The following is a 27,802-nucleotide window of genomic DNA, read 5'->3' as shown; positions in this document are numbered from 1 at the left end:
TTGGGTGTCTAAAAATGTTTAATTTCCTTACGGAGCAACCGAAAGTCGAAAATCAAACTCAAAAAATAAAACTGATGCTCTTTTATGGGATTACTATTTTTGTTGAAACATTGTAGACTGTTTCTAAATTCCAAAATTTCCAAGCTGTGTTTTGTTGTTCCACTGTGATCAAATTGAGACTCTACTTCAATCTCTTTTTTAAATTGCTCTTTTTATAGCTAAGAGTTTAGAAATTGAAGACTATTTTCTTTTATAGAAAAGACGGTTTTACAAATGCTTGCTTTTCGGAAACAAATGTTTATAGCCAACACCAGAAAAACTAGAGGCATATTTTTTTTACTTTAAACAAACAGCCTGAGTCTAAAGACCTAACATATTTGGTGACCCTCTTTTGAGGTCCCCGATGATTTCAACCCTTGAGGCGATTTGCCCTAAAAATGATGTTCAGGCATGACACGCCCTTCTATCAAGCATGACACGCCCTTCCATCAAGCATGACACGCCCTTCCATCAAGCATGACACGCCCTTTTCGTCGGGCATCAAAGCTTCATACCCCCTAATGAAAATAGTGAAGTTTCGCCCCTGACTGTATTGCTATTTAAACTGAATCCCTATTTTCAATCTACTAAGGGATCATATTTCAATAATAATTACATTCGATGCAATTGAATGCGATTAATAAAGATTCTTTAAAAAAATTGCAGAAGATGACAGTACTTTCATTGAAGTCTAAGTATCACCAATTATTGTGTTTAAGTATCTTTATATTATGCTTTATTTGCTTTCTTTTTTGGTATGGAATCCAGGGACCGCGCACCAGTTTAAAATTGGAGAGGCTGAAATGGGTGTGCCCGAGAACTTTTTGAGGCCACGCCGCCCTCTAGAATGCCGGAAAAGGCCGCTTTTAGAAAATATTTACTTAGTTCTACCCAGTTTTTACAAACAGTCTAGTTCAGGGAAGACATCAGTAACTATAAAAATAGATAGAATTAGCTTGAGGGTAACAAAACACCAAGCTAACCAAGTTAAAATTACATCATATCATTAGTTAAGAAAAAAACTTCTAGAAAAGGAACAAAAATGGTTTCCAGTCAAGACAAACTGCTACTACATAGGAGTAAACTTTCCAAGGTTGTGTTTGAATAAAGCAAAAATATGTCTAGCCTGTTATTGCAAAAAAGTTGGGGGGGGTTATAGCCCCTGCTAGCGCAATGGCTGCGCGGTGCCTGATGGAATCGTTGGTTTGGGTCTTGCCCATGGCATTCATACTAAATCGATATACATTATATTGAAGAAACTTGCTCGAAAAATGGCTTTTATGAACTCTACCTCTCCTTCTACTCCTATCTTTTCCAATTTAAAAGTTCTTAAGTTGTATGATTTATTCTATTCGAAGCTGCACATATTTATCTATTGGTTTGCTAATGGGATTTTGCCTTGAAATTAAAATTTTTCCGAAATTTTAACACACGTTCATTGATATAATGGATAAAATACAAGACATGCCCCCCACCCCCATCCCCCCCACAAACGCTCCATCACTGTATTGATTCTTGTGCAGATTATGTTGAACTCTGGAAATTATATCGAGCTGCAAAGACAATTAAATCATTCGTAACATTTTACATTTGTAATAACGGGCCTGTAGATTATGAACAGAGATACAAGAAAAGCAAAAGTGACTATTTAGTTTATACAACAAATTAAATGATAAGCCAAAACCAATGGCTCAGAGGATTTGTTTCTTAAAATGCTAAAAACATTCCGAAACCATACCAAGGAAAGATATCCCAGCCAAGTGACATAACAGCTACAAAAATTTCTGCAATAAGCAATAATTCATGCACGTTGTTTGCTCACGCCTTTATTGCAAGTAATATCTAAATCAACTGGTATTAAGGAAATGACTGAAACTATCAAATCCTTAAATAATGGAGCACGTTACAGGGACGCCGGATCACATTTTAGAGTGGGGGGGGGGGTGGCGGTGGGGTTAGAAAAGTAGAGGCTCATTACGTGGTTTGCCACCATTATTTTTGATGCCACAACCTTATTATCATACTTAATATCATACATACTGCGAATAATTCGGGGGCTGTAGCCCGCCCAGCCCCCCCCCCGGCTCCGGCGTGCCTGCGTTACAAAATATTTCTTTTCCTAAAGCATGAAAACTACCTAAGATTCAATCTACTCTATTTCGCGTTATTCATTGCTAGCTATAACTTGTTCTGTCAAATACAATGCATTTAATGAATCCTAAAAAAATTACACTTCAGATTGTTTTCTAATTGAATTGTCAGATTCTCTGAAAACTGGGGCTCTTTTACTCGCTTTTCTTCTTAAGGAAAAAGCTTGCCTCTTCTTTGAATGCTTGTGTCCCGTTGTATCGATCGACGTACAAATGACCATCTCTTAGCCTTAGGTAATGTGCCGCTTTCTCTGTAGATTCGAAAGAGACAAACCCATGGAACCACAAGTCAGTCATCGGGAAGAAGGTGCACTCCTTCTCTGTAATGAAATGTCATCAATATTATACATGTATAAAGAAGAGATACTTGATCTCAAAACTAAAAAAAATCATGTAGCAATAAAAAGCCCTTTTAACGCACACCCCTCAAGTCACCGATTTCTTTAGCGTTAACTTAGAAAGTTTGAAAGAGGGCCATTTCAATATACTAACTAGAGGGGGACAATTGTTTTTCCAGCCCCAGTGACTTTCCATAGTTTCAAACAAGAGGCTATTTCCTCCTCTTTACAAAAACAAGACTGCCCCGCAGCTAATTTTCCTTGAAAAATGATATGGTTTGAAAGCTATAAGTGACAAGTAAGAGCAACATTTCGTTTGTTTTAAGTTTTATTGAACTAAAGATGCCAAAGGTTTTTGGATTCCTGTGGCAGTCTCGCAGTCAGCAATTTCGTCAGCAACAACAGCAGCTTAACACAACCTGATGAAAGGGCATTAGCTTGTCATAGATTCTATATAGAAGTAAACACCTGTTTGAATTGTTGAATCTTGTCAGGTTTCCCTCCCTAATTCATTAGTAGATTGGTTAAGAAAAGTAGCTGGGGCTCCAAACATAGAGTGCATTTGCATTTGTCGATGCATTTTACTCAATATCCAGTTGCCATGAAATAGAATGAATACAATTCGTTTACAATGGTTCTATAATGCTCTTATTCCCTATGAATATATAAGCCTTCTTGCAGTATACTGATTGTTGCCTTTGCACTTACCGAAATGCTTCGTAGACCTCCGTGGTTCAATGATACACTGACCTCTTTTTGCTCTGAGGTACCAGTGAGATCTGCGAAACTGGAATGACACACTTTCCTCATTGTTTTTGTCTAGGCCTTGTGTTATTCTAAATATATCTTGTCCTTCTGGCAGTAGGCTATACTTTTGTCTCTTGTATCCTTTCTTTTCCTTCTTTTTCTCACTTGTTGATGATGCTATAATGGCGAGATGAGTTTTAAGTTTGTCAATGAGGAATTGCTGAAATTAAGTATAGCTCATGCAAAAGTTAATATGGCCATTGCTGAGAGTGAACAACAAGAGTATCCTGGCGTGAAATTTTGATAAACTAATTCTTATCTTTGAAAAGTGCAATTTTTAAAGCCTGATTAGAAGATATAATATAATTTAGCCACCAGGTTGAAAAGGTTGCCTGCAGTAGCGGCGCCACGGCGGGGACTGGGGGGACACGTCCCCCCAGTTCTCGGCAGGATCAATTTTGTATTTCGTCAAAATCTGATGAGAAAATGTTGGGGGAGGGGTAATATTTTGGCAACGTACTTTTTTGATGTCATCCTTTGATTTTCAAACTGCCTTTACATGGGCAACAGTTAGTTATGGACCTTCCTCTCAGGTAAAATTGGCTTTCCTTGTTTGTAAAAGGGCGTTTTCTAGTGCTAAAAGGGCGTGGCCTAATTTTTTGTCCTCTCCAGAGAGTAGTGGCTGGCGCCGCCAGTGGTTGCCCGTCCCTAGTGTAGAAAACCTAGCCTTAGATTCTCTGAAAATTGTGATCACTGAACCTCGGCCAAAGTTATCTGGTTCCTATAAAAAAGCGTATAGTGAGGCATACCCTTGTCTACCAAGGTGATTGATTTAGCAGTAGTCCAAATAGAAGACGATTGCTTCTAGTGAGAGCCAGTAAAAAGCCGGTGTTGTTGAAGGCGGCTCTGTGGTTGTATTTGCAGCTTTTTGCATATTATGAGATAAGCATAAAGAAAGCTAATTGCTTTTAAAAGATCGATATCCTCATAATTTACGATTGAGTATTAGATAAAAAACCTCTTTTCCTAAGCGCTTTAACAGCGATAAGTTAATAGTCACTATAAATATAATTTCTCTACTCCGGTGAGCGACCAAGGAGTCAATTTACTTTATCTCCTCTACTGTAAACAAAGTTGTCTAATCTTTAGGTTTTATTAAACTTTTATGTCCAGAATAAGGTGGCATGCTTCATTTATCTGAAAAGACTCGAAGCTCAACTGATATCGTCATTAATCTTGATAAATAAAAACGTATTTGTTAACAGTGTTTACGCCCTCACAGTAAATTAGGTCCTAGCCAATCCCAGAGGCGTCGAGACCCAGTTTAAGATAAATACTGAATACGTTTTACCCTATACCGAGAAAAATTCTCAAGGTCCCCCTTTAGTGTACGGGCTCTAGGTTTTTACCCCCAGCAATCCCCCTCTCGAAACCATTACAACATCTAACCCTGTTCTGAGTGACCCTATTGTGACTGTTCGGCCATCCATTCTAGTTTTTGTTGGCATCTTTGAACAATATTTGGTTGATACAGCTAGATGTTTTCGGAAGATTTTGACAGACTTATTTATTTATGCACTGGTGCAGCACCTAAAATCATTGCCAAATTGTTGGAAAAACTACTAAAGATATTCACAGTTTTACACAATTGTTTCCCTTCCCCCTCATACAGCATTTCCCTTCCCCCTCATTACAGCATTTCCCTCCCCCCTTAGTACATATTGCGAAATCCCAATATTGCCTGATTTTTAGTGACAATCTAACTAGGATTGCACGCATCAATACTTCCAACGAAGAATTTGACATTGTACAGACAGAGGGGGGGGGGGGAATTAACAACAGCATTTGTGACTTGGAGAGTTAGTTAAATCTCGGAATTTTCAACTCATTTTGAACTTAAATGCTGCTTATCTCGACTATTTTTGGCAAGAGCTGTAGAACCTATTTGCTAGCGCGTCCCCTTCTAAGTGGAACATAGAGCAGTGAGTTTTCTACCCAGTCTCTCCAACTGCTTTGCTAGGGGAATCTCCGCAAGCTGCTTCGGTCTGTCGTTAGTTTTTGTTGCATTTGAAATAAGGTAACGAGTTTGATGGTCTTTTGAGAGGAAGTGATTAAGCTTGAAGCATCACAAAGACTTTGATGCTATTTTCAGTACGGAAAAGAGAAGGAGCAAAACATCCTTCAATCCTGGACCGCTAATTATTGGCCTTCTGCTGTTTAACCAAAGTATAAAGCATGTGCCAAAGGGCTGACTACAAAAGGTGCTATCTAAGCAAAAGACAGCAACGAGAATCACGAGGATAATTTCGAAATTTGATCATTTTTCCTCCCATTATATGTGACACTTAAATTTTCCGATGATGACGATGTCATCAATATAAACCTTGTTTGAATGAAGAAAAGGCCACTGTAGCAGGCTGCTCGACAGGCTCCAGTAACAATGTCATCAATATAAAACGCCGATGATTGTTCGTGAAGATACTGTGACTCATCATCTGCAGCCTTGAGCAGGTGCTCAACGGTGTGCAAAATTAGGAAAGGAAATTTCTAATCGAATATTTTTCCTGTGCCAGACATAATCGAGTATGTCGTGCCAAACATTATAAGAACTTTTTTCTGTCTTCGCCTTTCTAAGAACATTTTTATTTCAGCAACAGCATAGGGGAGTGCTTTATAGCTCAGCTATTGTCATATTTAATTCCGGAAAATTGAAATGATGTTTTTATCAAACCTTCAATCTAGCTCAGTGCCAGACAACCCAACATCCAGCACTTCCTTCAAATAATGAACGTCTTTTCTTTCTACCATGATAGCTCTCTGTATTTTTACGTACATTGATTTTCTACCTTATCACGTGCCTTGCTAAACACAATACTGTTCCCAACATGGCTTTCCTTCGAAACATATCTCGCACGTGGTTCCCATCTAAACATAACTCGCACGTGGTTACCTTCTAAACGTTGCTCGCACGTGGCTTCCCAACATAGCTAACTTCCTCACACACGAAGCAGACTAGCCCCAAGACAGCATACATAATTAATTGTAAATTTGTATTGACATGAAAACTAGCATATCTCAGTATTGATTAAAATTTAACTGTCGTTGTGGTTTTTAGAGATTTGACATCGTGCAACTTTCTTCTTTTTATATTGCTTAAAGCTTTTTCTGATTTCTCATCGCACAGCTACTATTTGACATCGTGCAATTCACCATCGAAATACAGAAAAGTAGAACGTGGCTTCAGTGTTACTATAGCTACTAGGAGGGCTGTTTTAAATTTTATCTACTGCACAACCACCTTACAATGTTGCCTTACTCGTTTGACAAAAGTTACTGTCTATAGAAAGGAGGTGTTGTATGGAGCTTTTTTTAAAGTTTCTAATTTCGGAGAAGAAATCTGGAGAAAACACTGTTGTTTGTGAACTTATATTTTCGTTGTTTTGAGGTGTCAAATGTAGATCCACGGCTAAACCAATTCCTCTTTTTACAAAACAAAATGTGACATATTTAGGATTGAGAAAATACAAAGCGTGTGATTTCCTGGCACTTACATGTCGCAACATGTCGCATGCTGTCGAGTGGTACTATAGGCCGATTTCCATTTGACATTTTTTGTGCGCGCGGGCGTAGCCCCCAAATGTAAGCATACGTAATTAAAATCAAGTGGTCTCGATTTTGTGTCCGCTGTGAGCGCCAGAAAGTTAATAGGGTCTCAACTTTTTTTTGCGCTCGGCCACTTGACAACAGCACTTAGCTAAGCATGTTCAAATTTGGGTGCTACGCCCGCGCGCACAAAAACTGTCAAATGGAAATCGGCCTTTAGTCAAGTTTGCAGTGGTACTAGGTATAACTACGTCTGCTACTACTAGTTTCACTGGAAGTCAAACGCAGTGACTCTGTTCACAGAATACAGTCTTGATCACATAGTTTAACGTATTATCTGTTACTTCTTTGGTTTTTGGTTCCTTTTTGAGGGCGTTAAAGAAAAGGTACGAAACAAGACTGAGTCATAATAATGAGTGGACCTCATGAAGAAACATTCTAAGGATCGTTATAATTTTCCATGGGTTCTGATAATTAGCATGGGTCCCAAGGAGTTTTAATGAGGAACAGATGTCAGTAGGAATATCTTTTCGTCTTGGCCAACATTGACATAAGCGACCCTCGAATTTCTTGAACATGTACAAATCGAGTTGGGTCTTAATTTCGACTCGAAATAACCAAATTAGGTACGTAGCTTTGAATCGCAAATGAAGACGTCAATGAGAAAAGATAAAAGATAAATGACAAAGCTAAAATTTTATCCAAGTTCGATCTAAGTGATTTTCGACTAATCAGAAATCGGACACCTGTTTCCTTTTCCAGTGAATCCGGTTTCTGTGCCAATTCAAATAGAAATTACTAACATATCTTTCTTGGGAACATTGGTAATTACTTTGCGCTGAAGAAAAGCTGGCTCCTTATTGTTGTTGCGTCAGCCCGGGTGGATGGCGGATCGTTGCGGTAGTGTCGAAGTCACTCAAAATCACCGTTTTAAAGATGCAAATCCCACAGCCCATATATTTCTTTTTGCTCTTTTTAAATAGAGGTTTAAATCTATCAGCGCATTGCAAATTACTTAACTTGCCATTTTCGTAAAAGACAAAACGACTTAACCCCTCCACCGGCCCAGAAACCGAACTCAAGAAAATAAAATGTCCATTGAATATTCAACTATCATGTTCCCTTTAGGTAAAATACTTGATTCGCCTAGTAGTGAGCAGAAAAAACATGCATTTTTAAAAATTCTGAGACTCTGAGCTACTAGTTTCTGGGACTCAAAATATCATGGAAACATACTTAAGTATTGGTTTAAACCTTAATGATGCTGGTTTATAATTTTGGAAATTACTGTAAAATGGCGTTACAAGACAATAATATCTTATGGGAGATAATTACGTCATACTGCTATGCAGTCATGGAGTTTTGTCAAGGCTTTCCTGCAACAATTTGAATAAACCTATAATTAACAACCTGTCTTTTAATTTTGCTGCGAGTTAGTAACTTCCTGTATTAAAAAATATAAATTAAAAATTTCCATTTGACTTTAGAAAATTTTGTGCCACACGAGTAAATTAAAAAAACAGTGTAATAACCTCACCATGGTCTTTTGTAATTGGCTCAATAGCCATCAGCTCGTGACTCTCCATATAGATCACTTACCATCGTTTATCGCTAGCCTCATATTCCGTCTTTCAGTTGTACACTTGAGTTTTGCACGATCATCTCCAAACATCAAGATTTTCAACAATGATTATGCACGGGGGGAACAACAACCTGTTCTCGATTACTGATAACTTTAATTGGCTATATAACAGCGCAGCTGTATTTAAATGCTTATATATCACCAAGTCTGTTTGAGTCTTTAAAATTTTTTTATTTCATTGACTTTAAAATGCCGCTATCTATTATCAAGTATAATTAAAGGATGCATAGATCTGCAAAAATAGCTGTATGTGCACATGTGTCTTGCAAATTATTTTGGAAGCATCTTGGGTTGTTTGCTATGTCAAGTTCAATAGAAGGGATGTTCTTTATTTGAAATGAAAGCCTATTAGCAACAGTGTGTGTCAATTATAATCCCAGTTGCAAGCAATTACGATTTTGCATATCACATTTAGCGAAAGCCCTCAACTCGTAGGTCCTACCAGTTTAATACTGTCAATTCATTCTTAATTATATCGTGGTGAATTCACTGTACGATTGTACTACATGCAGCCACAAGTATTGCATATTTAAAATTGAAATAGAAACAAGAAACAGAGTTTAAAAATTGCCCAGGTAATGCATGCATACCCATAACAGGACCTATCGGGAGGGGCATGCCTCTTCTCAAAACTACAAACAAATTGAATTTAGGAACATTGGCTGTGTTATTAGCTTGTAGTAAACCTTTGGTACCCTCCCCCCAATATTTATACTTGCATTAGAGTCCTTGCGTTAGAGTCCTTGCGTTGAAGTCTTTGCGTTAGAGTCCTCGCGTTAGAGTCCTTGCATTGGAATCTTTGCGTTAGAGTCCTTGCATTAGAGTCCTTGCGTTAGAGTCCTTGCGTTGAAGTCTTTGCGTTAGAGTCCTTGCGTTGAAGTCTTTGCGTTAGAGTCCTTGTGTTAGAGTCCTTGCATTGGAATCTTTGCGTTAGAGTCCTCGCGTTAGAGTCCTTGCGTTAGATTCCTTGTGTTGGAGTCTTTGCGTTAGAGTCCTTGCGTTAGAGTCCTTGCGTTAGAGTCTTTGCGTTAGAGTCCTTGTGTTATCATACTTCAATTAATAGCTTCTAATAGATGCAGAGCACCCAAGGCGAGAAGGAGGGACCGATGGGGAATCTTCAAATCTTTGCTTCTTCAATTCTGTATCGAATGTTGTTACAAGGCTAGCGCTAGTGTAAAGGAATGATTAAGTCCATTCAAGAATTTAAAGTTTCATTCGCTTAGACTCTTCAATGCCAAAGCGCTGAAATTGAAGATATGGAATGAGGGAGGAGAATGAGGCTCAGTCCGAAGCCCTTAGTACCAAAGTTGTTGTAGTTACATGCTGATGACCATGAAATTACAAATATACCGTGTCCAATGGATGTGACACTGTTTAGCGGATCATAAGCAATGTTCCAAGAGTGCGTAATGAATTTGCATCAGCCTCCTTCTGAAGAAAGTTGGTTTATCGTAGGAAAGCAAAATAAAAATTATGGGACATTTCCACGGAAGTTTGAGAATATGAATTTTGATAATATAATTTCTAATTAATTTTGTTCTTTCTTTCACCTGATACATCCATAAAAGTTCCAGAAAAACATTGAACAATCAATCAAATATTATCTTCTTTTAGTAAGAATCTTTTACAATGTTCAGCTAGGGAGTAAAGTGAAAAGTTGGTAGAGTATCTTTCAGCTGATGACAGGTTATATACTTCCGTTGTTAATTTTTCATTCAAGACCGCAAATTCTCTCCCAGATGCGCGTTTTTGGGCTAGCCTTGCACCAAACTTTTGGGACGAAAAAACAAATATGTGCATCTATTCTACCTAGTTGCCCTATTAATGTTTTCACATAAGCAACCCTTTGCTGTTGGCAACGTCTCTTAATTTTTTGAAGCAACGATTCTGATCTTAGCTAAATTTTCTCTCTTTTCCATTTACCACATAAATGTTTCCACTTGTTATCTATTTGCATACTGAGTCACCAAACAATACCATATCATAACAATACATTACTATATAAAACCATTGAACAGAACTGCACCAGATTTAGCTATTTTTGAAGCAGTTTAGTCTCGTTTATTAGACAAAATAAGTAATTACGTGCCTAAGATACATTCTTGCCTCACCCCTGTCTTGCATCTCAATGTCACAGTTTCCCGATGTAGTTTTGTAGTATGGCACACGATTAATGGAATTGATCATTCTATGCCTAATTAATTTCCAGAACAACCATGTCGAATGTCTTCTAAAAATCTAAGTTGCTGTCGAAAGTATTGGCATACAATCGTCAGTCTACAAGACAAAATCCTGCCATCCCCCCTCCCCTTGAACAATGTTGACAAAAATATTTGTCTAAACTATCAACACTATTTCGGGGGCGGAAGTAGAAGTTTTCGTGAAATGTATCGAAACACAGTGCAAATTGTTGGGTGCTCCAAGTACTTGTGGCAAGCATTTAACATAGTAAAAATCTCTGAAGCTTACATTAGACAATCAATATACGCTCAAAGTACATGTGTGTATTCAGTTTGCATATCTAGTTTGCAGATCTTTCTTCACGAAACTCACTCAGAGCTTCCTCCACCAAATGTTCTTCGTCACTTAATCAAATCAACCGATTGTGCATTATGCCTTCGAATACTTTGCATATGTTTGTCCAAAACGACTTTTCTCTGTACTTCGATCTGGCTCTTCGGCAACACCTTTCAAATGTTGAGAATATCACTCCTACGCTACACAGTGTTGGTAATCAAACTGAATCAGAAGTGCTGTTAAAAGTTCTGATTAGCAAAGTGCACAGATACTTCAATTACAAAGATACAGTGAGAGTGCTTAAATGAGTGTATCGGTATTCAGTACATGATCAAGAAATAAAGTGCAAAAAATACCAGTGCACCAGTTCCCTTATAGCTTGCTATCAATCAAAAGTATAAACCTGTTGTTGCTGTTCATTCAGGGGTAAGATCACACCCTCAAACGGGCCCTTGCAGTTCGTTAGCCACCATACATTCAGAATACCAGACTACCCTGGGCTGACACTACGCTGTTCCAGTTATATATGAAAACATCTTGTACTACGTTACAATACCGTAATGTAAATTTAAATTGATATTAACCGTAGGCTTTGCGAGGATTTGAACTGTAGGACTATAGGACGAGGCACAAGACTTCTGGTCAGTGGTTAAGTGACCTAAAAGAGCTAAAAACACTGAAGGAATCTCGATTAAAGTGTAGAAAACAAGTGTATGATTGTTTTGGGAAGCCTTTGCGAGCCTTAATCTAGTTTTTATAAACCCTATAAAGGAAACATATGGATAGCGTAAGGTTGCCTTTTATGGGTTATTCATGGTCTGAATTTTACAATCAATTAAAACCAATAAAGTTTGATGAATAACTACTTTGTTATTTCTAAAATAACTGAAAAATTCTCGAAAGGTTGGAGAAAGAAAGGAAATTAATGTTGGTATACCGTGAGGTATACAGTCTCCTGAAAAAAGGCTTATGAGACTGAATCTTGAAGGTGAAGTTTTAAAAACTTGGTTTTTCACTATCTTTATAATTTCTTTTATCTACACGAAAAATACTTTTTTTCCATCCTTTGTAATGCTGCTATCAGTACTAAACATATTGAAAAGATTGTAAATCTCCCTCCATTTGTATTCTACTCTCAGAAGAAACCATTTGTCATTATGATAAAGCAAATTGAATTTAAGCAGATTACATAAGTAAACTAAACAAAATTAGCACTTTATTTTAAACTTTAAAACTTTGAGCCTTCATTCAAAGTTCCGAACATCTGTTGCTACAATTTTGCCATATTCCCAGGGTCGGATTCAGAGCAAACTTGAAAGAGGGGCTATTTGTAGTGGGGGCACTGAAAAATTTCAAAAAATTAGTGACGAGAGTACGCTGTATACAACAATTTCAGATCCATTTTCGGAATAAACAACATAACTTTGAGGTAATCCTTGAAGCAAATTAACCCATCGGTCTCAGAAACTTTTTCACCTGATTCTTATTCTTCAAAACGGAAGCACAATTTCCGGAAAAGGGGCGCTAGACTAGCTTCAACTGGTCGAGGGAGGGGCAACTGTCTAAAGTAGGGAGGGGCAACTGTCTAAAGTAGGGAGGGGCAACTGCCCCCCTTAAATCCGCTACTGTCTCCATTCGGGATGATTGTCATCCAAAACTTCAATGTTTTCTAAAACTTGTTCCCTTTGATAAAAACTACATTTACAAGGTAATATTTTTATTGTTCATGCGATATCTGTTTTGATGAAATAAACTGTTAATGGTATTCATTAATCAAAGATATTCCGTTTCTTTTCCTCTCACAAATAATAACCGTATTTTAATTACGCTGTAGTGCTCTTGTAGTGCCGTAAATTCACCCATCTATTTTATGACGTAGTGCCATCGTATTCTTGCTGAAAATGTTCGCTTCGTCTTTTTCCTTGACATTAACTGCACAATTTTCTGTTAGTTAAGACGATAAGACTAGTGTCTTATACCTCCCCCCATCTGAGTTATTTTACCTTTGCCATCGTTCCTGTTTTCCATATGCTCTGTTCAGAGGCAGACACCGCGCACCATTCTAAAAGTGGGTGGGCTGAAAAGGGCGTGACCAAGAACCTTTGAGGCCACACCTTTTAGAACATCGGAAAGCGCCCTGAACGCCTATTACCTGTACGTCTGAACAGGTAATGTACCTGTTCAGAGGGACCAAATTTGATAATAGAAGATTTTGAGGTCGAAGCCAATTTGCTCTCTCTACTCTTAAGTCAACCCCTTCTAAGAAAAATCCAATGAAAAATGGTTCTGGTCTCAGTTATGATATTGCAGGTCCGTATATCACAGTAGTCACAGCATTTTCTAATCTAAGAAATTTTTTCGTAGGAGATTCTTCATACTTGAGATGAACATGCAACTTTGCTCGTTTTTGAAATTGAAAGTGAACAAAACAGAAAGCTTGAGAGCAGATTTTGCACTTGCAGTCAGTCCTATTCCATTCGTAATTTATTCATGACACAATCCTGTCAAGAATAGATACAAGGTAATAGCAATTTCGAAATTTTGTTTAATTTCCTTCTCTTGAAATCCTGTTTATACAATGTTAATTTCAGTTAATCTTAAGACCAAACCGATTAAAGAAGATTCAAAAGCTTTCATTAAAGGTGTTTTTGTTCAACAGAACGTTTATTTTATCATGTAAAGTGCCGGCTTCTGAAATGTTGTCAACTTATTGAGCCTGAGTGATAAGACCCAGGTAACGATTTGATGATGAATAATGAAATGATGAATGATTTGAGTGCTCAAGAAATTTGTTTCTAATAATTTGAAGTAGATGATGACTTCACATCAAGTGGGATCAGGTTACCGAAAACTGCCGAAAAAACTTATTCTGCTCACAAAACTACAGAGTTTGATAGGAAAATCCCTGGAAGCATTTTCTACATAACTGTGTTAGATCTAACATACTGAGCTACAGGTTTTAGAAAAGGACCTCGTTATCAATGGATAAATGTAGCCTATGATTCAGCATTTCTTTAATAAATTACCAATTACGCCAGAATGCAGGCTTAGATTAGCCTATTGAGAAAAGCAACGCGTGCGAATTAGGAAAAATGATTATTAGAAAACAGAAATTCGCTTCTTGGTTTTTTCATTGGAAAAAGCGAACGAAATAAAAGATTTTCAATTTTTTTCGAGCTGAAGTATCAGCAATTTAACATTATGAATACATGTTCTATCCACACAAATCAAAATTCGGGTTCTACTTCTAAATTCAAAAGTTATTTTTTCCGGAGATTTTTGTTAACATTAAATTGTTGATGAAAGAATTTACAAAAAGGCAGTGGCGGATTGAACCAGAACTGGGCCTGATGCTACAGTTCAAAGACCCTTTTTATTGGATTTATTCAATTTCAGGAAAATTCTCGTCCGTTTTCAATCGAGCCATTTTCAGGAATGGGCCTAATCCTGCAGCACCAATAGCACCGACCTTAATCCGTCCCTGCAAAAAGGCAACAACGGAGAACTTTTAAAGCTCTCACTTTACAACAGAATAAAAAATCTAAACATTTTCAACAGTAATTTCAACAAAACGAGACAACAAACTGTTTTACATTAATTTAACAAAAAGGGTATCCCTTTTGGTGTCTCTTTGCAAATGTGCAAAAACAAAAATTCGTATGAAGAATTTATGATGAAAGATGCAATCTCAAATCAACAGGCAGTCTATACTGAACTGTAGTTTCATCTAAAACTGGGTTTGTTTCACATCTGCGTTTCCTTATTTCTAGCGACTTGCTTTTCCGATCAGCCCTCAACAGCCAAATTAGAATCATTGGGTTAGCGGTTGCGTTTTAAAAGCTTTGCTAACTGGGTATTGCACAACCATGTTTGATTAAGGACAAAAACCTCTCAATTATTTTATTTAAATACTATTTTGGCTAAATGATGAGCGAAGCTTAAATTCGAAAATAAAATGATTAAGAAAGCAGAATTATTCCAATTGAAGAGGATACCGAAGTTCATGCAAATCACATGTCATTATCTACATTTGCATAATCTAAAAACATTAGCATAAATGGGATGACATTTAAGACTGACGGATGAATTCAAAAATAGGCAGAGTGGGGACAGCTTTTGATTTTAAATCTTCAATAGACTGTATAGCTGCAGAGTTTAGAGACGGAGGTTTCAAAATCGTAGAAATTTCTTTAAGTGTTTTCTTAGTTTCCGGGACAACAACGAACTGGGTTTGTGCAGAGAATAAATCGAATTGCGATTTACTGTGTCTTTTTGCTTGAATGTATGGATATGCCAAGAAACAGCTAAATTGTAGTCTTAATTTTCTATTCTGACTTTCAATAAATTTCACAATTTCACATAAACACCTGCTTCATTAGTTTAAATGTCCCGATGCATTTTGCTGGCTATTTAAATATTCCATTGGTTGGACTACACAATAGACCTATTGTTAAGTATCCAATCGGCAACGTAGGGCTTATTCTTCTCGATGATAAACACTTTGCAAAGCCTATTGTTAACTCTGAGCAGCTGACTGATGTGACGTAGTGTCTTTAACCATTTAAAGTACTTTTTAGAGTTACGCCAAGACTTCTATTGCACTGACAAAAAAAGGATTTCAGTCATCCCTCATTAACTCTCCAAAATAAGCTGTGACCGTTTTCACTTTGTTATTGAGAATGTTTTGTTCGATTTCAGTCTTGCTTGCTGGACCAGCCAATCTCATGACCTGCTCAACATCAACATTTCTTGGAAGGAAGTAGGCGATACTGTCAGTGATACTTTTAGCAAGGTAAAATACTTCCTCGCCATCTGGTATGATCATTGTTTTCAGATTAAAGACTTTAGCTTTAAGATAGTCCGGTCCACCCCATGGAGGTGAGAGAAAAACGACGTCAGCCTTTAGGTATGGTGCTAGCTTCAGGAAGTCGCCTACGATGAATTCAATGCGATCAGCGACACCGTATATACTAGCGTTATGTTTTGCCAATTCAATCTTCTTTGCGTCAATATCAATTGCAATGACACGCTCACATGTGAACGCAAGTTGAACAGTATTGCCCCCAGCACCGCAAAAGGCATCAATAACAACATCGCAGCGGCATCTCTCCGCAATATGCTCCGCAATCTTTTCCGGTGTCACTGAAAACCAACTTTCCTTATCGAGCTTTATGCCTTCATCAAAACGCGAAAACAGGCGATAACGCTGATTCCAGTACTTTTCAATATCAGTGCCGAATTCTTGAAGAATATCATCAGGCAGTGTTTCGAATTTACGAAGTTTTTTCGCTGAGTGAGCATTATTACAAATGTTTTTGTTTTTTCGCTTTTTTCCGTTCTCACAATTTTTCTGAGGATCAGGTGAAGAACCATGCATCGTTGGAATCTTGAAGAACTTCTTAATTCGGTCAATTATCGACAACTTTTTTGGTTCAGCACATTCAGAATGCTTTGCAGGTTTCTCCTCTGCATCTTCTTTCGTAACATTCGCATAATCCTTTTCCGCATATTTCAAGCCCCTACCGTCACTACAATTTTCTTGTCCATTGTCAAAACTGGTGCCTTCATTCAAACCAACGCAGTTTGCAGTAGGCCATGGATCTCCTATCTCATTCGAATTATCTAACGTGTCATTATCATCTTCAGCAAATCGTATATGACAGCCTCTTCCCGTCCTTATCCTTTTGTCATGAATCTCAACTTCAATGTTTGAAAACGTCAGATCTGTAGCTGAAAACCCTAGAGCAGCATACGCTGATCGAAAAGCCTGTTCTTTGTCACTAACTTCCTTTACTTCCGGATTTGTCGGTAGTTCATTGAACATTTCCAAGAAATGGGCAGTCCCTGTATCCAAATTCTGTTTCCCTTTCTTTTTCTTACTTTTCTTCTTCTTTGTTTTTCCTGAAGAGGGATTCGGTACGGTGTTTTCAGGTGGTATGGGAGTTTTGCCCCAATCAGTTCCTTTGGGTTCTGTTTTCATTACATCAATGGTACCTTCGGTAGCATTGCCTGCCAGGCACTCATTGACCGTGTGCGGAAAATCAAAACCTTGAAGCTTACTAATACCACTATTTTGCGATTCGTTCAAGCCATCAGTCTCACCCTTCATTTCTGTGCCCGCTTCCCTTCCGACCTCTTCATCATTAATGATTTTTTCACTGAACTGAACCGCATCCAGTTCGTGACCTCCTTTTATAGCTCGAGTTCTCCTAGGTTCATTATTATCTCCGTCATCAGATCCTCCATTTTCACAGCCATTAACACCAACGTGTATTCTAGAGCTTGAAGGTTTCCGATCAGTATTACTATGAGTGCTACAAGAGCTTGTCCCATTAACTTTGTTTCTCCCTGTCTCACACCCAGTAACTGATCTACCCTCTATTTGCCCATTCAAATCAACACTAGCATCTTGATTGATCAGCTTTTCACTGCCCTTCCTTGTCATATCTGAACTATAAGTTTTAACAGCAGCGTTCATGAAACCTTCCAAAACCTCTCCCTGCGATAAAGCTACTTCCATAAACCCATCTTCTATATCCAGAATACATTTTCTATTTATCAAGTCCACGGTGGCACTGAGAGATTTATACAAACATTCTGCATGGCTGCAAACATAGTTTGAACCTTCGTTACCTTGAGTTTCTCCACAGTTACAAGACTGGCATCGATTCTCTACGAGACAATTAGCCATTTGTTCGTCCTCCGTACTCTTCAGAAGACATTCAGCATTTTTGTCAAGAGAAAGATCAGCTGGTAGATTTTCTTCGCAGTCATTACTAATTTGTTCTTTCTCTTTATACTCAACAACAAGACTAGTATTCTTGCAATTGGAATTTTGCAACCTGCTCTCTTGACAATCAGGCTTTGTACTATTACATTTATCACTACCAGAAAGCCCTTCCAAACCTCTCTTGCAGTCTTCCTCTAACTCAATATGTCTTGCAGATATATCCTTATGACAATTATTATTGTACTCTTCAAGATACATATTATAGGTCTCCCAGTAATGCTCTTCCCAAAACTGTTTCCATTCACTACTCCAAGCGTCATTACTAACTCCAATGCTATTTAAATTATCGACGAAGTCATTTTGAGTGGCAGACAATACTCCATCGTGCTCAACATCAATGCCTTTTACAGCTGGATGTTGATCCACACACTGTGTGTCACAAAAGCAAGCTTGTTGGTTTTCAGCTGTAGATGCAACTTTGCTATTAGAACATAAGCAGTGATCTTCACTTACTTCTTCATTGTCTTGCAATTTTTCTTCTTTGTTGACAGAAGGAAACGTTTCGATTTCTTCAGACAGTGCCAAGGCGAAACAATTTTCCCCAGAGGTCGAATCATTTACTGCAGTTGAGTTGCAGACAAAACTGCTGTCTTCTCCGACGTCACCCACAGTACATGGTATGGCAGTTAACTTTGGTGCCTCGTCATCAATTGTCTTTTCACTGAATGAACAGTCATTTCCACACGTATTAACAGTAGTGCCCGTATTACTCACCATGGCGCTATTACCGATATCATTTGCATAGGCATTCGGAAACTTCTTTACCCATCTTTCCCAAACAAGCTGGTTTCCATAATTCCCCCAAAACTCGGCCCATTCCCTGCTGTTTGAATACGGTGAAGATTGATGATAAATGCTATCTTCTTTATATTCATCTTGTTTCACTTCATTTTGTTCAGCTTCATCTTCTTTAGTTTCATCTTGTTTAGACCCATCTTCTTTAGAATCATCGTCATTAGGTTTATCCTAAAATGAAAATATGACATTATTGGCATCGTAGCAAAGTTAAAAGTAATACTCTTTGGTAGAAATTGGTGAATCTCATAAAATCTCGCCATGGTGGTTTCCTTGTTCGTGTCCAAACACAAGGCATTCATGCGTTTTTAATATTTGATATCGTATTGCAGTAGCTGTCTTAAAACCAGACTTATAAAGCCATGTTAAAATTGGTTGCTGTCAAATGGAGCATGATGCTGTTAAATGGCAAGTTAAACAAAATCACGTATAACTGATTAATTTGCCAATATTTTCCTTTCACACGATCTTTATACATTTTCATACTTTATATTTACTTTGGCTCACTATTCTTAAACTTCCTTCAAAGCGTTTTCATTCTATGGTGACTTATAAAAATCATATTGCGATTTTCAAACACTGGCTGCTCTTTGAAAACTCTATAAATGATTACCTTGACCGTTAAACTATGCCAGAAAATCAGCTGTTCTTTTCAGAATCAAGAAAGAGACATGGCATCAGTTTGACAACAAACTGAGGTGACTTTGTCTATTGTACAGGCGATATGTGACAAAAAAAGACAAAATGCTTTACAAAAATCCCTAAGTTCTCATCACTACTGCCCTATCCTTAAATTCTCATCACTACTGCCGGTATTTCAGTCTAAAGGCACACAATATCACAATATTTATATACGTATACAAAAACATAATTAGTTACCATTAGACAGGTGCTCATATAGTCTTCTTTACAACTTTCGTAATCTATAGAAAATAGGAACCCAATTAAGAAGATCACAACAAATCCTGCAAGCAAAACCTTATGTTAAAAGGATCTGTAACAGCTGTGTGTTTTATAATTAAGTGAATTTAAATTAAAAAGGTGGGTCTTGTTTTCGTCTGCTTTTTTTATTTAATTCATTAGAACCACTTCTACAGTTTAATTGGCAACATTAGTGATCATAATTGACAACACGAGAAGTCAAATACTTCATGGCTTTTCACTGAAATTTTGGCAGGAAGAAAAACAAATTTCTTGAAAAGTAAAAATGAAATAGAATCACTTCATTGTGCGTATTTGGAAATGCTTCACCAAAAAGTCAAAATTATTCATTCTTATTATGGGTCCTCCTGTAAAGACTGCAGTATCTATTATCAGAATATTTTGTAAAGACAGTGAATAATATAACATATATTTCTATAAAAATATTAACAGTGTAAAAATAAAGAAATAGATGAAACTTGTTTAATAATATTAACAAGGCTTAGTGCTCCTATCTATTAGTGGGTTATACTAGGTGTCAATTTTGTTGCTTTTACTTTAAAACGTTATTTGAAACCAACTTTTTGTTGGTGTGCAAACAAAATCCCTTTGTATTTTGTACAAAAGGTCAGCCACTTTTGTGGATAGGCAGCTCAGTCTAGACTGAAATAAACCAGGCATTTGTAAAATTCAAATAAACCTTTTTCGATCACAATTGGAACCAAACAAACTTGATCAAGTCCTTTACTGAGCTACGGAGCTTACCATCCATGTACTTAAATTAAGCTGGAGGCTCAAAGTTGAGGTTTTGTAATGCTTGTAATGGGAAGCTAAGGAAGCTTGCACTCTAGGCCTTTGGGAACTTTGTTCAAATAATAATCCACTAGTGCATATAATTTTTAAAAATTAAAAATCTTTTCTTTATTCCATAATGAAACATCCTTGATTAATTCTTTTTGCTAGAATTCAGTTATTGTTAATTTTTTTATTTAAACAGTGAATACCTGCATTCTCCTGGTGATTAGCCTCACTACATTGATCTTCAAAATAACCATTAGATTTCTTGGATGTCTTCTTTTTCTTTCTTTTCTTGTTGGACTTCGTTTTACTAATTTGTATAGGCAAGACATCTTCCTATGATTACAAAAACCTGATGTGGACAAGCTGTACATAAATCCAGTTCTTTGAGGTTAAGTTAGCATCAATTTAGAGATATCTTTTTCATCAAGTGTAAAGAATATTTAAACATAAATAAATTTTGATCTTGGATTGAGGAAGGTTTTTTAGTCTTCAGACATTTTTATAAGAAAGCAGCATAGAATTTGTCAGTTGACTACTCTAAAGGTTGTTGAGTTAACTATCTTGTAGCTTTTTGTTCTTATAAAGTACTACTAGGAGAACATTTTTGAAGATTTTACCATGCAGTTAACTACAATCCCTGCCTTGAGTCCATGTGGCTAAAATTTCTTTTGGAAAATATTAACAGTTTCCTGTTGAAAATACTATCACTGCACTTCTTTTCCCCCCAAACAGAGTTTAATTTTATAACTATCTGGCAGGATTCCAATGGAGAAGATTCAGACTGTCCAATTGAGAATATGCCATTGGCAATGTGTACAAATTTACAGTAGCACACAAAGGCTTTTGGCAGGGATAGCAACTATTTTTACCATTTATTCAACAACTTATTTGCATGCCTACAGAAAACATAATTAGCTAATTATAAACTTTGTCATTTATTGAAGTAATGGAATAGATCCTTTTACATTTTGGTAGATCAGGAATTCACTAAATGCCAACAGGTCTTACTTCTTCATAGTCTCTAGGTGAATTCAAGAAATATGTTGGTAGGCCCATTTTCCCCATGATCTTCATTTCATCTAATAATGATTGATCAAGACCCTTTTGGAATTCATGAATGGTTTTGAGTGCTTTACAGGCTTGTTCTCCTTCCTTGGAACTTTTCTTCACATCTGGCTGCATACCAGAATTGTTAACTTTGCTGTCTCTTTTACAAAATGAATCAATGTCCTTATCTCCATCAGTACCAGGTCCTCTCTGTGCAATATTGTTAGCAACAACAAGACAATTAGCTAATTCCTTGACGCTTTTAAATTGACATCTACAGGAAACATGTCCTTTCTTTTCCATCTGAGCCTTGACATTAAGCAGAATAAAAGAACATTAAAATGGTTTATACAAAACAGTACAAGGCTTAGTTTTGTCAATGCTCTAGCCATGTCTTTATATATATTCCAGATTACACTGTCTATTCTGTGCTAACAGTGCTCGATGTGCATTAAATAAGAGCGATTGATATAGTAGAAAATAGGCTAAAAATAAGACATGTTATCTGTTGTTTCCAGTTTCATGCTTGCACACTCATCAGACAGACTATAATCTATGGCTAAGTCTTTATATATTGAATACTTAACTGAGATACAGCTTTCCTTCCTTATCCTTTAAAGGGTTTTGCTATCATTCAATTTGAACAAAAAATGATAAAAAAATCTCAGAGTTTATTATAGGAATACTTATGAAGCATCAAAAGTTTCAAACCTAAGTAAATACAAGCAGAGATAAACAATTTGAGGCACTTCTTCTCCAAAATATACATTATTCAATTTTAAAACAAACATACTTGATAAGAGGTCACATCAGCCTGTGAATCTATTACGAAAAACCCATCTTTGCTTGTGAACTCAAACTGATCAACATCAGCTGGTACATTTCTGTCTCTGAAAATTAAAATAAATGCATAATAAATATCAAGAAAATATGAGAATAAAATGAATTTCTTTTGCTCTAAGCATAGGCCAAACTCAAACTCTAGTTACCTCAACTGATATTCTATATTTTGATGCTCTTACAAACAAAACTCAAGACACAGATTGTCACATTGAGAGCTAATTGAAATATTTTTTCAGTGAATAGGGGGGGGGGGGGGCTAAGCCGAAATATTCCTATAGAAAAACAGAAAAGATTTGGTTGTTGAGTAAAGCAGTAAGAATGTGATTTCAGGGTCTTAGAAGGCTATGGCTTGTCAGGATCTAATTCTTATATAAATACTCATAATAACTAATTACATTACTCATTATTATCAATAATTACAAAAACGTAACGAAGCATAAGCCACAGCACAATGCAGGAGATTAAATTATCAAAATTTTATGCATACACTGTATTAATAAATAACAGAAAGGCAAGCATAATCTGTTTTCATGTTTGCTCTGTCAAACCTGGCATGCACAAAAATTCTATTATCAAGGACTTATACCTCTAGCTTAACAGCTTTTTTTTACTGTTCAAAAAATGCTGTTAACATGTCATGGAATTTAATCTTTCAAATAGATGTCATTCTCAGCAGTTAACTTTACAAGATAAGGGCTGTTTAGTCTTGCAATGTACTTGAAAGCAAAAGCAAACAAGCAAACCAGTGCATGACAAGATTTCAATATTTGCTCCCGTTTTAAGATAAAATGGTATTCTGGCAAGACCATTTTTCTAGGTAAGAAGCAATAAAATTTTAATAACAAGGAGTTCAACTAGTTGGATGGAAAAAGACTTTGTGTGGCAAAACCAACTAAAATCCATTGCAGGATATTTATATTAAATATGTTTTTATTTCAAAAATCTAAATGATTAAATAACATTCAACTCAGCAGACTACAAAGATTTTAAGTTTATTCAGCATTTATTGCTTAAATAAATGGTGAAATAATTTAATAAAAAATATGTCTAGAAGTTTCCACAAATGAAAAGCAATCAGTGATAAATTGTCAGATCTGTTGTATATTCAGGAGTGGCAAGGGTTGGGGACTGGGAACCAAATTTAAAAAAATAAATATAAAAATAGTAAAAACAGCTAGTCAATTTAAGATCTAAAATCTTAATATTGTATATACAATCTATTGCCAACTTCCTTGACAATCTCTGTTGATTTTGAACGGCAAAGCACAATGTAAGTGATCATGGGCAGTACTATTAAATTGTTATTTCTCTTGACATTAAGCCTGTCCGTGTATTAAATTTACCTGTGTACATACCAGAGTGCAAAGTATTTTTGGTGCGCGGGGAATTATTTTCTGTCGCTTACGCTTGCGCGGGAACAAATCATGTTGCAAAATGACAGGTAAAAAGCTGCGGGGTTTCATTTTTAAATAGCACTTTTAGGGCTCGAGATTAGGCTATGCGCGGAATTCACACGGAAGTCCATGTTCCAACTGCTCAGAATAATCTAAATTTGCAAAAATGCGCGGACGGGATTTGAGCAAACGCGTTCTCCGCGCATACCCAAACTTTGCAGTCTGGTGTTCATAGACGTCTGTGTATATATATTGTCCAAATGCCAGAGCACTAAGAAAACACACACTTTCTACGCAGTATAAGATACTTTTGCAGTCCTTTTTACCGACATACACAGATAACGTACACACCTTAGATATGTTCTCGAGCAAATGCAAGTGACAGGCAACTCATCATCATTGTTGCTCGAGTCTCTTTCTGGATCAAATCCGAACAATCGCATGGTTGCCGTTTTTTGACATAAATACTGGATTTCAGATCCTTTCATTCTCATCAAAGTTTACATGTGTTTCACTCAATGAAGATCACGAACAACTAGTTGAGGCTAGTAATGTCATGACCACAACGTTGCCCTGTCGCATTGAGATCAGTGGTCGCATGGTCTTCTTTGTCTACCATGTTAAAGCCTCGTTCCTCCACAAGGCTGGCCTCTTTTCCACCCGTACATAAAATTTGACTTTTCCACCCGTACTTTTCATTTTTTATCATGAATTTTTTCTATTTTCTGTGAAATGAAGTATTTTTTGTTGAAATTTTAATCAATTCTTTTAATTGAAATCATTCCTTAGATTGAACTCCTTCATTTTTTCATTGTTTTTCTACATCTGCTGTTTTGTTTTGCAGCTTCAAAAATAGTTACAAATTGCCAATCTTTTGTTTTCTTGCCATCACCTTTTTCAAGACATGAACTTTTGACTTTGCGTATTCCTACCTTGCAGCAACCGCTTTAGGGATGATAGGGTCTGGGACAAAAATCATATATTGAGTCCTTGTTCTTTATAATTTTTTCTTAGGTGTCAGGCCCCTTCTCTTTACCATAAGCATGTGGCCTGGGGCTATGCCCCCTGGACACCCCTAAACCAGCCACTGCCACCTTGAGAAATGTGCATGCCAGATTTTAATTCTCAGCTCTGCTTGCCCACTAAGTTTCAAACCAAGGGTAACTTATATTTAGGGACAGCAGCTATTCTTCTGAGAAAAACCAATTCACAAAAATCTTAAAAATGTTGATGATCCTCAGCTATATTCACATATTTAGAGGCAAAGTTTTGATGATCCTCAGCTTTAATTCCAAGAGTCAAAACAAGCATTTCAGTTAATTTTAAACAGTTAACAGTTTTCAGGAGAAAATAAATCCTTTTCAAGACTAAAAGAAAATATGGTGGATTCACTAAAAACAAAGCATTGGAGAAGCTGATAGAAAAATTCAAAGTTGACAAAAAATTGGTAAGGTGGTTTAAAAGCCCCCAGCAAAGTGTAACAAACCTAAAATACTTTAAAAAGCATGTACATTCCCTATGTCATTCACATATTCAGCTTCTCTTCAAGGACAAATTACTTGACACCACACCATTCTCTTTTGAAGTGTTTTTGGCTCACTTAGGAACCCATTGCTCTTGCAAAATGTTCTATTTGAGAAAATGTGGTAATTAGCTGGACCAATTAAAAAAATACCCATGAACATCCATATATAATACTAATCACAACAATCAGTGAATTTGATGGAATATCATGATCTATCTTCTCTACCATTTCTATTGCTTTTATCATAAATTGATAATAATAATAATAATCATTTCTTTTTTATGACTTGAAATTATACCACATACACTAAAGGTACATATACAAATACGTTTGATTTGATCCAGATTTTAAATTGACTTTTAATGGATAATTAACTTTCTCCTGTGAATCATAATGTAACTAGATTTGATTAAAAAGCAAATACAAATACAAAACCAATTAAGTAAGAATGATGGGCCAAACAAGTTTTTGTTTGGTTTATTTGGCAGGTAGTTTGATTCTTGATACCTGAAACGATTCAAAAGAGTAAGTCTATACCATCTTATTTCTCCTGTTCACTAAGGGCCTTATTTTCTAGTAATAAAGAAGCATTATCATAATAATTCATAGTTTGTCCTAAGAGTAATCAGAACTAATTTAAACATCAAATTTACGCTTGGATGATACCAATTTATTTTACTAGTTTTTTTTCCATCTCCACAATGAAGCCACAGAAGCAGCTGCTGATGTAACAAGCCCAGTAGCAGAAGATGACAGTGATTGGTCTGATTGACTTGATCGTGTCTCTGATAGGTCAATATCCTTTTGGACCTCTAGGAGATCTTGCAAGCTATCCCAATCATCTTTGACAGCAAAATCGCCATCATCATTGTCATCACTATCACTTGAATCTGAACCATAACCAATTTCCCCTAAACCACCTTCCTGGTCAGTGAATAGCTCTGGCATCTCATACATGTAGGTTTCATAATTGCCTATATACCCAAGGTTTTCATTTTGCTCTGAAAGACATAAATCCAGGTTCTTCAGGGTTTGCACTGGTGATAACTGATTGGGCTGCAAAAGCTGGCTAAAGCACATGTGCACTATATTTTTATTCAACTTGGCTACTGCTTCACAAAACTTTCTTGGATGGATGTATGGATTACTCAGGTCTCCAAAATTGATCTTGTGTGGCAGATTCACACCAAGAATTTTAGCTGAAAGTTTCAAAACTTGGCAGCTAAAAGCCAAAGCTGCTGGTATTTCTAGCACAGGGATGATGTGGATATTTTCCTGATCATCTGGACCTCGTGGCTCTCTCCTGTACGACTTGAGCCATTCAAAATACTTAAAGTAATCACCAGATGCTGGAAGCCCAGAACCCAAAATGCAATACTCCATTTCTGATAAATTTGTTTGAACCCAACGACCCTCCTGATAGGTGCATTTTGTGGCATCTTCTAAATCTGTTTCTGCACTAACACTTGTTTCAAGAATCAAATCGCTTGAAAGTCCCCTTGTTGCTACAGTTAGTCCTGGTGGTGTTCCAAATTCTTTATAAACTGGCCTAGAGGTAATTGGAAAGATATTTTGCTTCAAGTTCATAATCGACATTTTTCTCAATTCAACCAATTTTAGGTTCAATTCTGTCAATCTTTGCTTTTCATCTTTTACCTTTGCTGATAAAGCTACAAGCTCGTTTTCCCAATGCCTTGAATTCTTTTTCACATGTTCAAATTTATTCAATAACTTCTCATGTGTCTCTTTCCGTTTAGAAAGTTTATGCTGGTGAAAATCGGTTTCTCGCTTCAATGTCTTCACGACAGTCCTCAGTGAATTTATTTTTAAATTAAGCGACAGTAACTCGATACGTTTAGCTTCATATATATAATTTCTTTCATTTAAATCTGCAATACTTTGTGCTGGAGATTTCCTTTGCTGTAGCAACTGCGAAATCCTGTTGCTTTTAACAGAATATATTTCTCCGTCTGACGTTGACGAATAGGAAAAACTTCCTTTCTGGACACATTCAGAGCAAGTCAATTTTCTTCTTGTGCTTTCGCAGAGTGGACATTTTTCAACTGCTACCAATAAGGTATCGGACATACCTCACATGAAAAACTAGAGTTTGTTCTCCTATCAAGCCTACAGTTGCCAAAGGAATCCAATTTCAAGCAGCAATTCTTTTAATTGGCAGCCATATTCTTGAAAAATGTTTATGCAACAATTTGGTAACGAGGCAATGACGTATGAAGGGCGAAGTTAAAAATACATATGAAATCAAAATTGTAATCATCCTTACAGGTGGTCCTATAGAGGTGATTTCAATAGGAATTTGTACTGCAAATGAAACCGAGAAACATACACTCATAATGGTCAGTTGCGTAACTAAAAAATAGAACTTGGGAGTAAAAACGTAAAGGTGGATTGTTCATTCTTCTGTGGTTTCGTAGCTGGGCAGGGGAGATGTTGTTCCTGTTACGATACAATTCAATTTGTTTGTAAAATTTGTTTCTAAGCCATCCCTCCTCCTGGAAAACAATCACCAATAATATAGTTGTTTCACATACGTGAAAGAAAACTCTCGTTAGTCCATCTAACCGATATGTTCAAGAAGGGACGAGTATCGTGGCTTTAAAAACATTTTGCTGTAGACACGCCTACACCC

At 36.7% G+C, this 27,802-nt stretch overlaps 3 protein-coding genes and 1 long non-coding RNA gene across 5 annotated transcripts in view; 1 reads left to right on the top strand and 3 right to left on the bottom strand.

The window, feature by feature from the left end:
- LOC148959542 (uncharacterized) overlaps nucleotides 1-14,013 on the top strand; it is a 43,027-nt gene extending 29,014 nt beyond the window's left edge. Inside the window, exon 3 of the long non-coding RNA XR_016144028.1 lies at nucleotides 13,401-14,013. This is a non-coding gene — a long non-coding RNA (uncharacterized LOC148959542). The remainder of the gene's footprint in view (nucleotides 1-13,400) is intronic.
- LOC135688868 (uncharacterized) lies at nucleotides 1,676-9,174 on the bottom strand. The gene is made up of 3 exons (XM_065205914.2): nucleotides 8,415-9,174; nucleotides 3,236-3,451; nucleotides 1,676-2,509 (listed from the first exon to the last, which is right to left on the bottom strand). Exons 1-3 carry the CDS (start codon nucleotides 8,461-8,463, stop codon nucleotides 2,325-2,327), a joined length of 450 nt encoding a protein of 149 aa, XP_065061986.1. The 5' UTR covers nucleotides 8,464-9,174; the 3' UTR covers nucleotides 1,676-2,324.
- A 415-nt stretch (nucleotides 14,014-14,428) lies between the features above and the next one.
- On the bottom strand, nucleotides 14,429-25,835 carry LOC135688865 (uncharacterized). 2 transcript variants are annotated; one of them, XM_089110074.1, is made up of 7 exons: nucleotides 23,979-25,835; nucleotides 22,184-22,280; nucleotides 21,352-21,699; nucleotides 20,547-20,676; nucleotides 19,501-19,544; nucleotides 18,735-18,792; nucleotides 14,429-18,704 (listed from the first exon to the last, which is right to left on the bottom strand). In XM_089110074.1, the coding sequence occupies exons 1-7, from the start codon at nucleotides 24,119-24,121 to the stop codon at nucleotides 15,655-15,657; spliced, it is 3,870 nt and encodes a 1,289-aa protein (XP_088966200.1). In that variant the 5' UTR covers nucleotides 24,122-25,835; the 3' UTR covers nucleotides 14,429-15,654. The 2 variants fall into 2 exon arrangements, with proteins under 2 accessions (XP_088966200.1, XP_065061980.2); XM_065205908.2 differs by having other exon boundaries at nucleotides 14,429-18,792.
- LOC135689137 (beclin 1-associated autophagy-related key regulator) lies at nucleotides 25,831-27,240 on the bottom strand. Its single transcript, XM_065206260.2, has one exon. It carries the CDS (start codon nucleotides 27,238-27,240, stop codon nucleotides 25,831-25,833), a length of 1,410 nt encoding a protein of 469 aa, XP_065062332.2.
- Between the last annotated feature and the right edge of the window lie 562 nt (nucleotides 27,241-27,802).

Source organism: Rhopilema esculentum, chromosome 9 (genome assembly GCF_057945365.1).
Source record: "Rhopilema esculentum isolate cy_ngs chromosome 9, ASM5794536v1, whole genome shotgun sequence".
Lineage (NCBI taxonomy): Eukaryota > Metazoa > Cnidaria > Scyphozoa > Rhizostomeae > Rhizostomatidae > Rhopilema > Rhopilema esculentum.
The sequence above is the reverse complement of the archived record's forward strand: the minus strand, read 5'-3'. Positions and strand labels throughout refer to the sequence as shown.

Excerpts from the sequence above, each read along its gene's own strand:
- LOC135689137 (XM_065206260.2), bottom strand. The coding sequence starts at position 27,240 with ATGTCCGATACCTTATTGGTAGCAGTTGAAAAATGTCCACTCTGCGAA.
- LOC135688865 (XM_065205908.2), bottom strand. The coding sequence starts at position 24,121 with ATGAGAATGAAAGGATCTGAAATCCAGTATTTATGTCAAAAAACGGCA. Across the intron at positions 21,700-22,183 it reads CTGATGTGACCTCTTATCAA|GCTCAGATGGAAAAGAAAGG; the intron begins GTATGTTTGTTT and ends CTTAATGTCAAG. Across the intron at positions 18,793-19,500 it reads ATATGAGCACCTGTCTAATG|GATAAACCTAATGACGATGA; the intron begins GTAACTAATTAT and ends TTTTCATTTTAG.
- LOC135688868 (XM_065205914.2), bottom strand. The coding sequence starts at position 8,463 with ATGGAGAGTCACGAGCTGATGGCTATTGAGCCAATTACAAAAGACCAT. Across the intron at positions 3,452-8,414 it reads GCCAATTACAAAAGACCATG|CATCATCAACAAGTGAGAAA; the intron begins GTGAGGTTATTA and ends TCGCCATTATAG. Across the intron at positions 2,510-3,235 it reads GAGGTCTACGAAGCATTTCG|AGAAGGAGTGCACCTTCTTC; the intron begins GTAAGTGCAAAG and ends ATTTCATTACAG.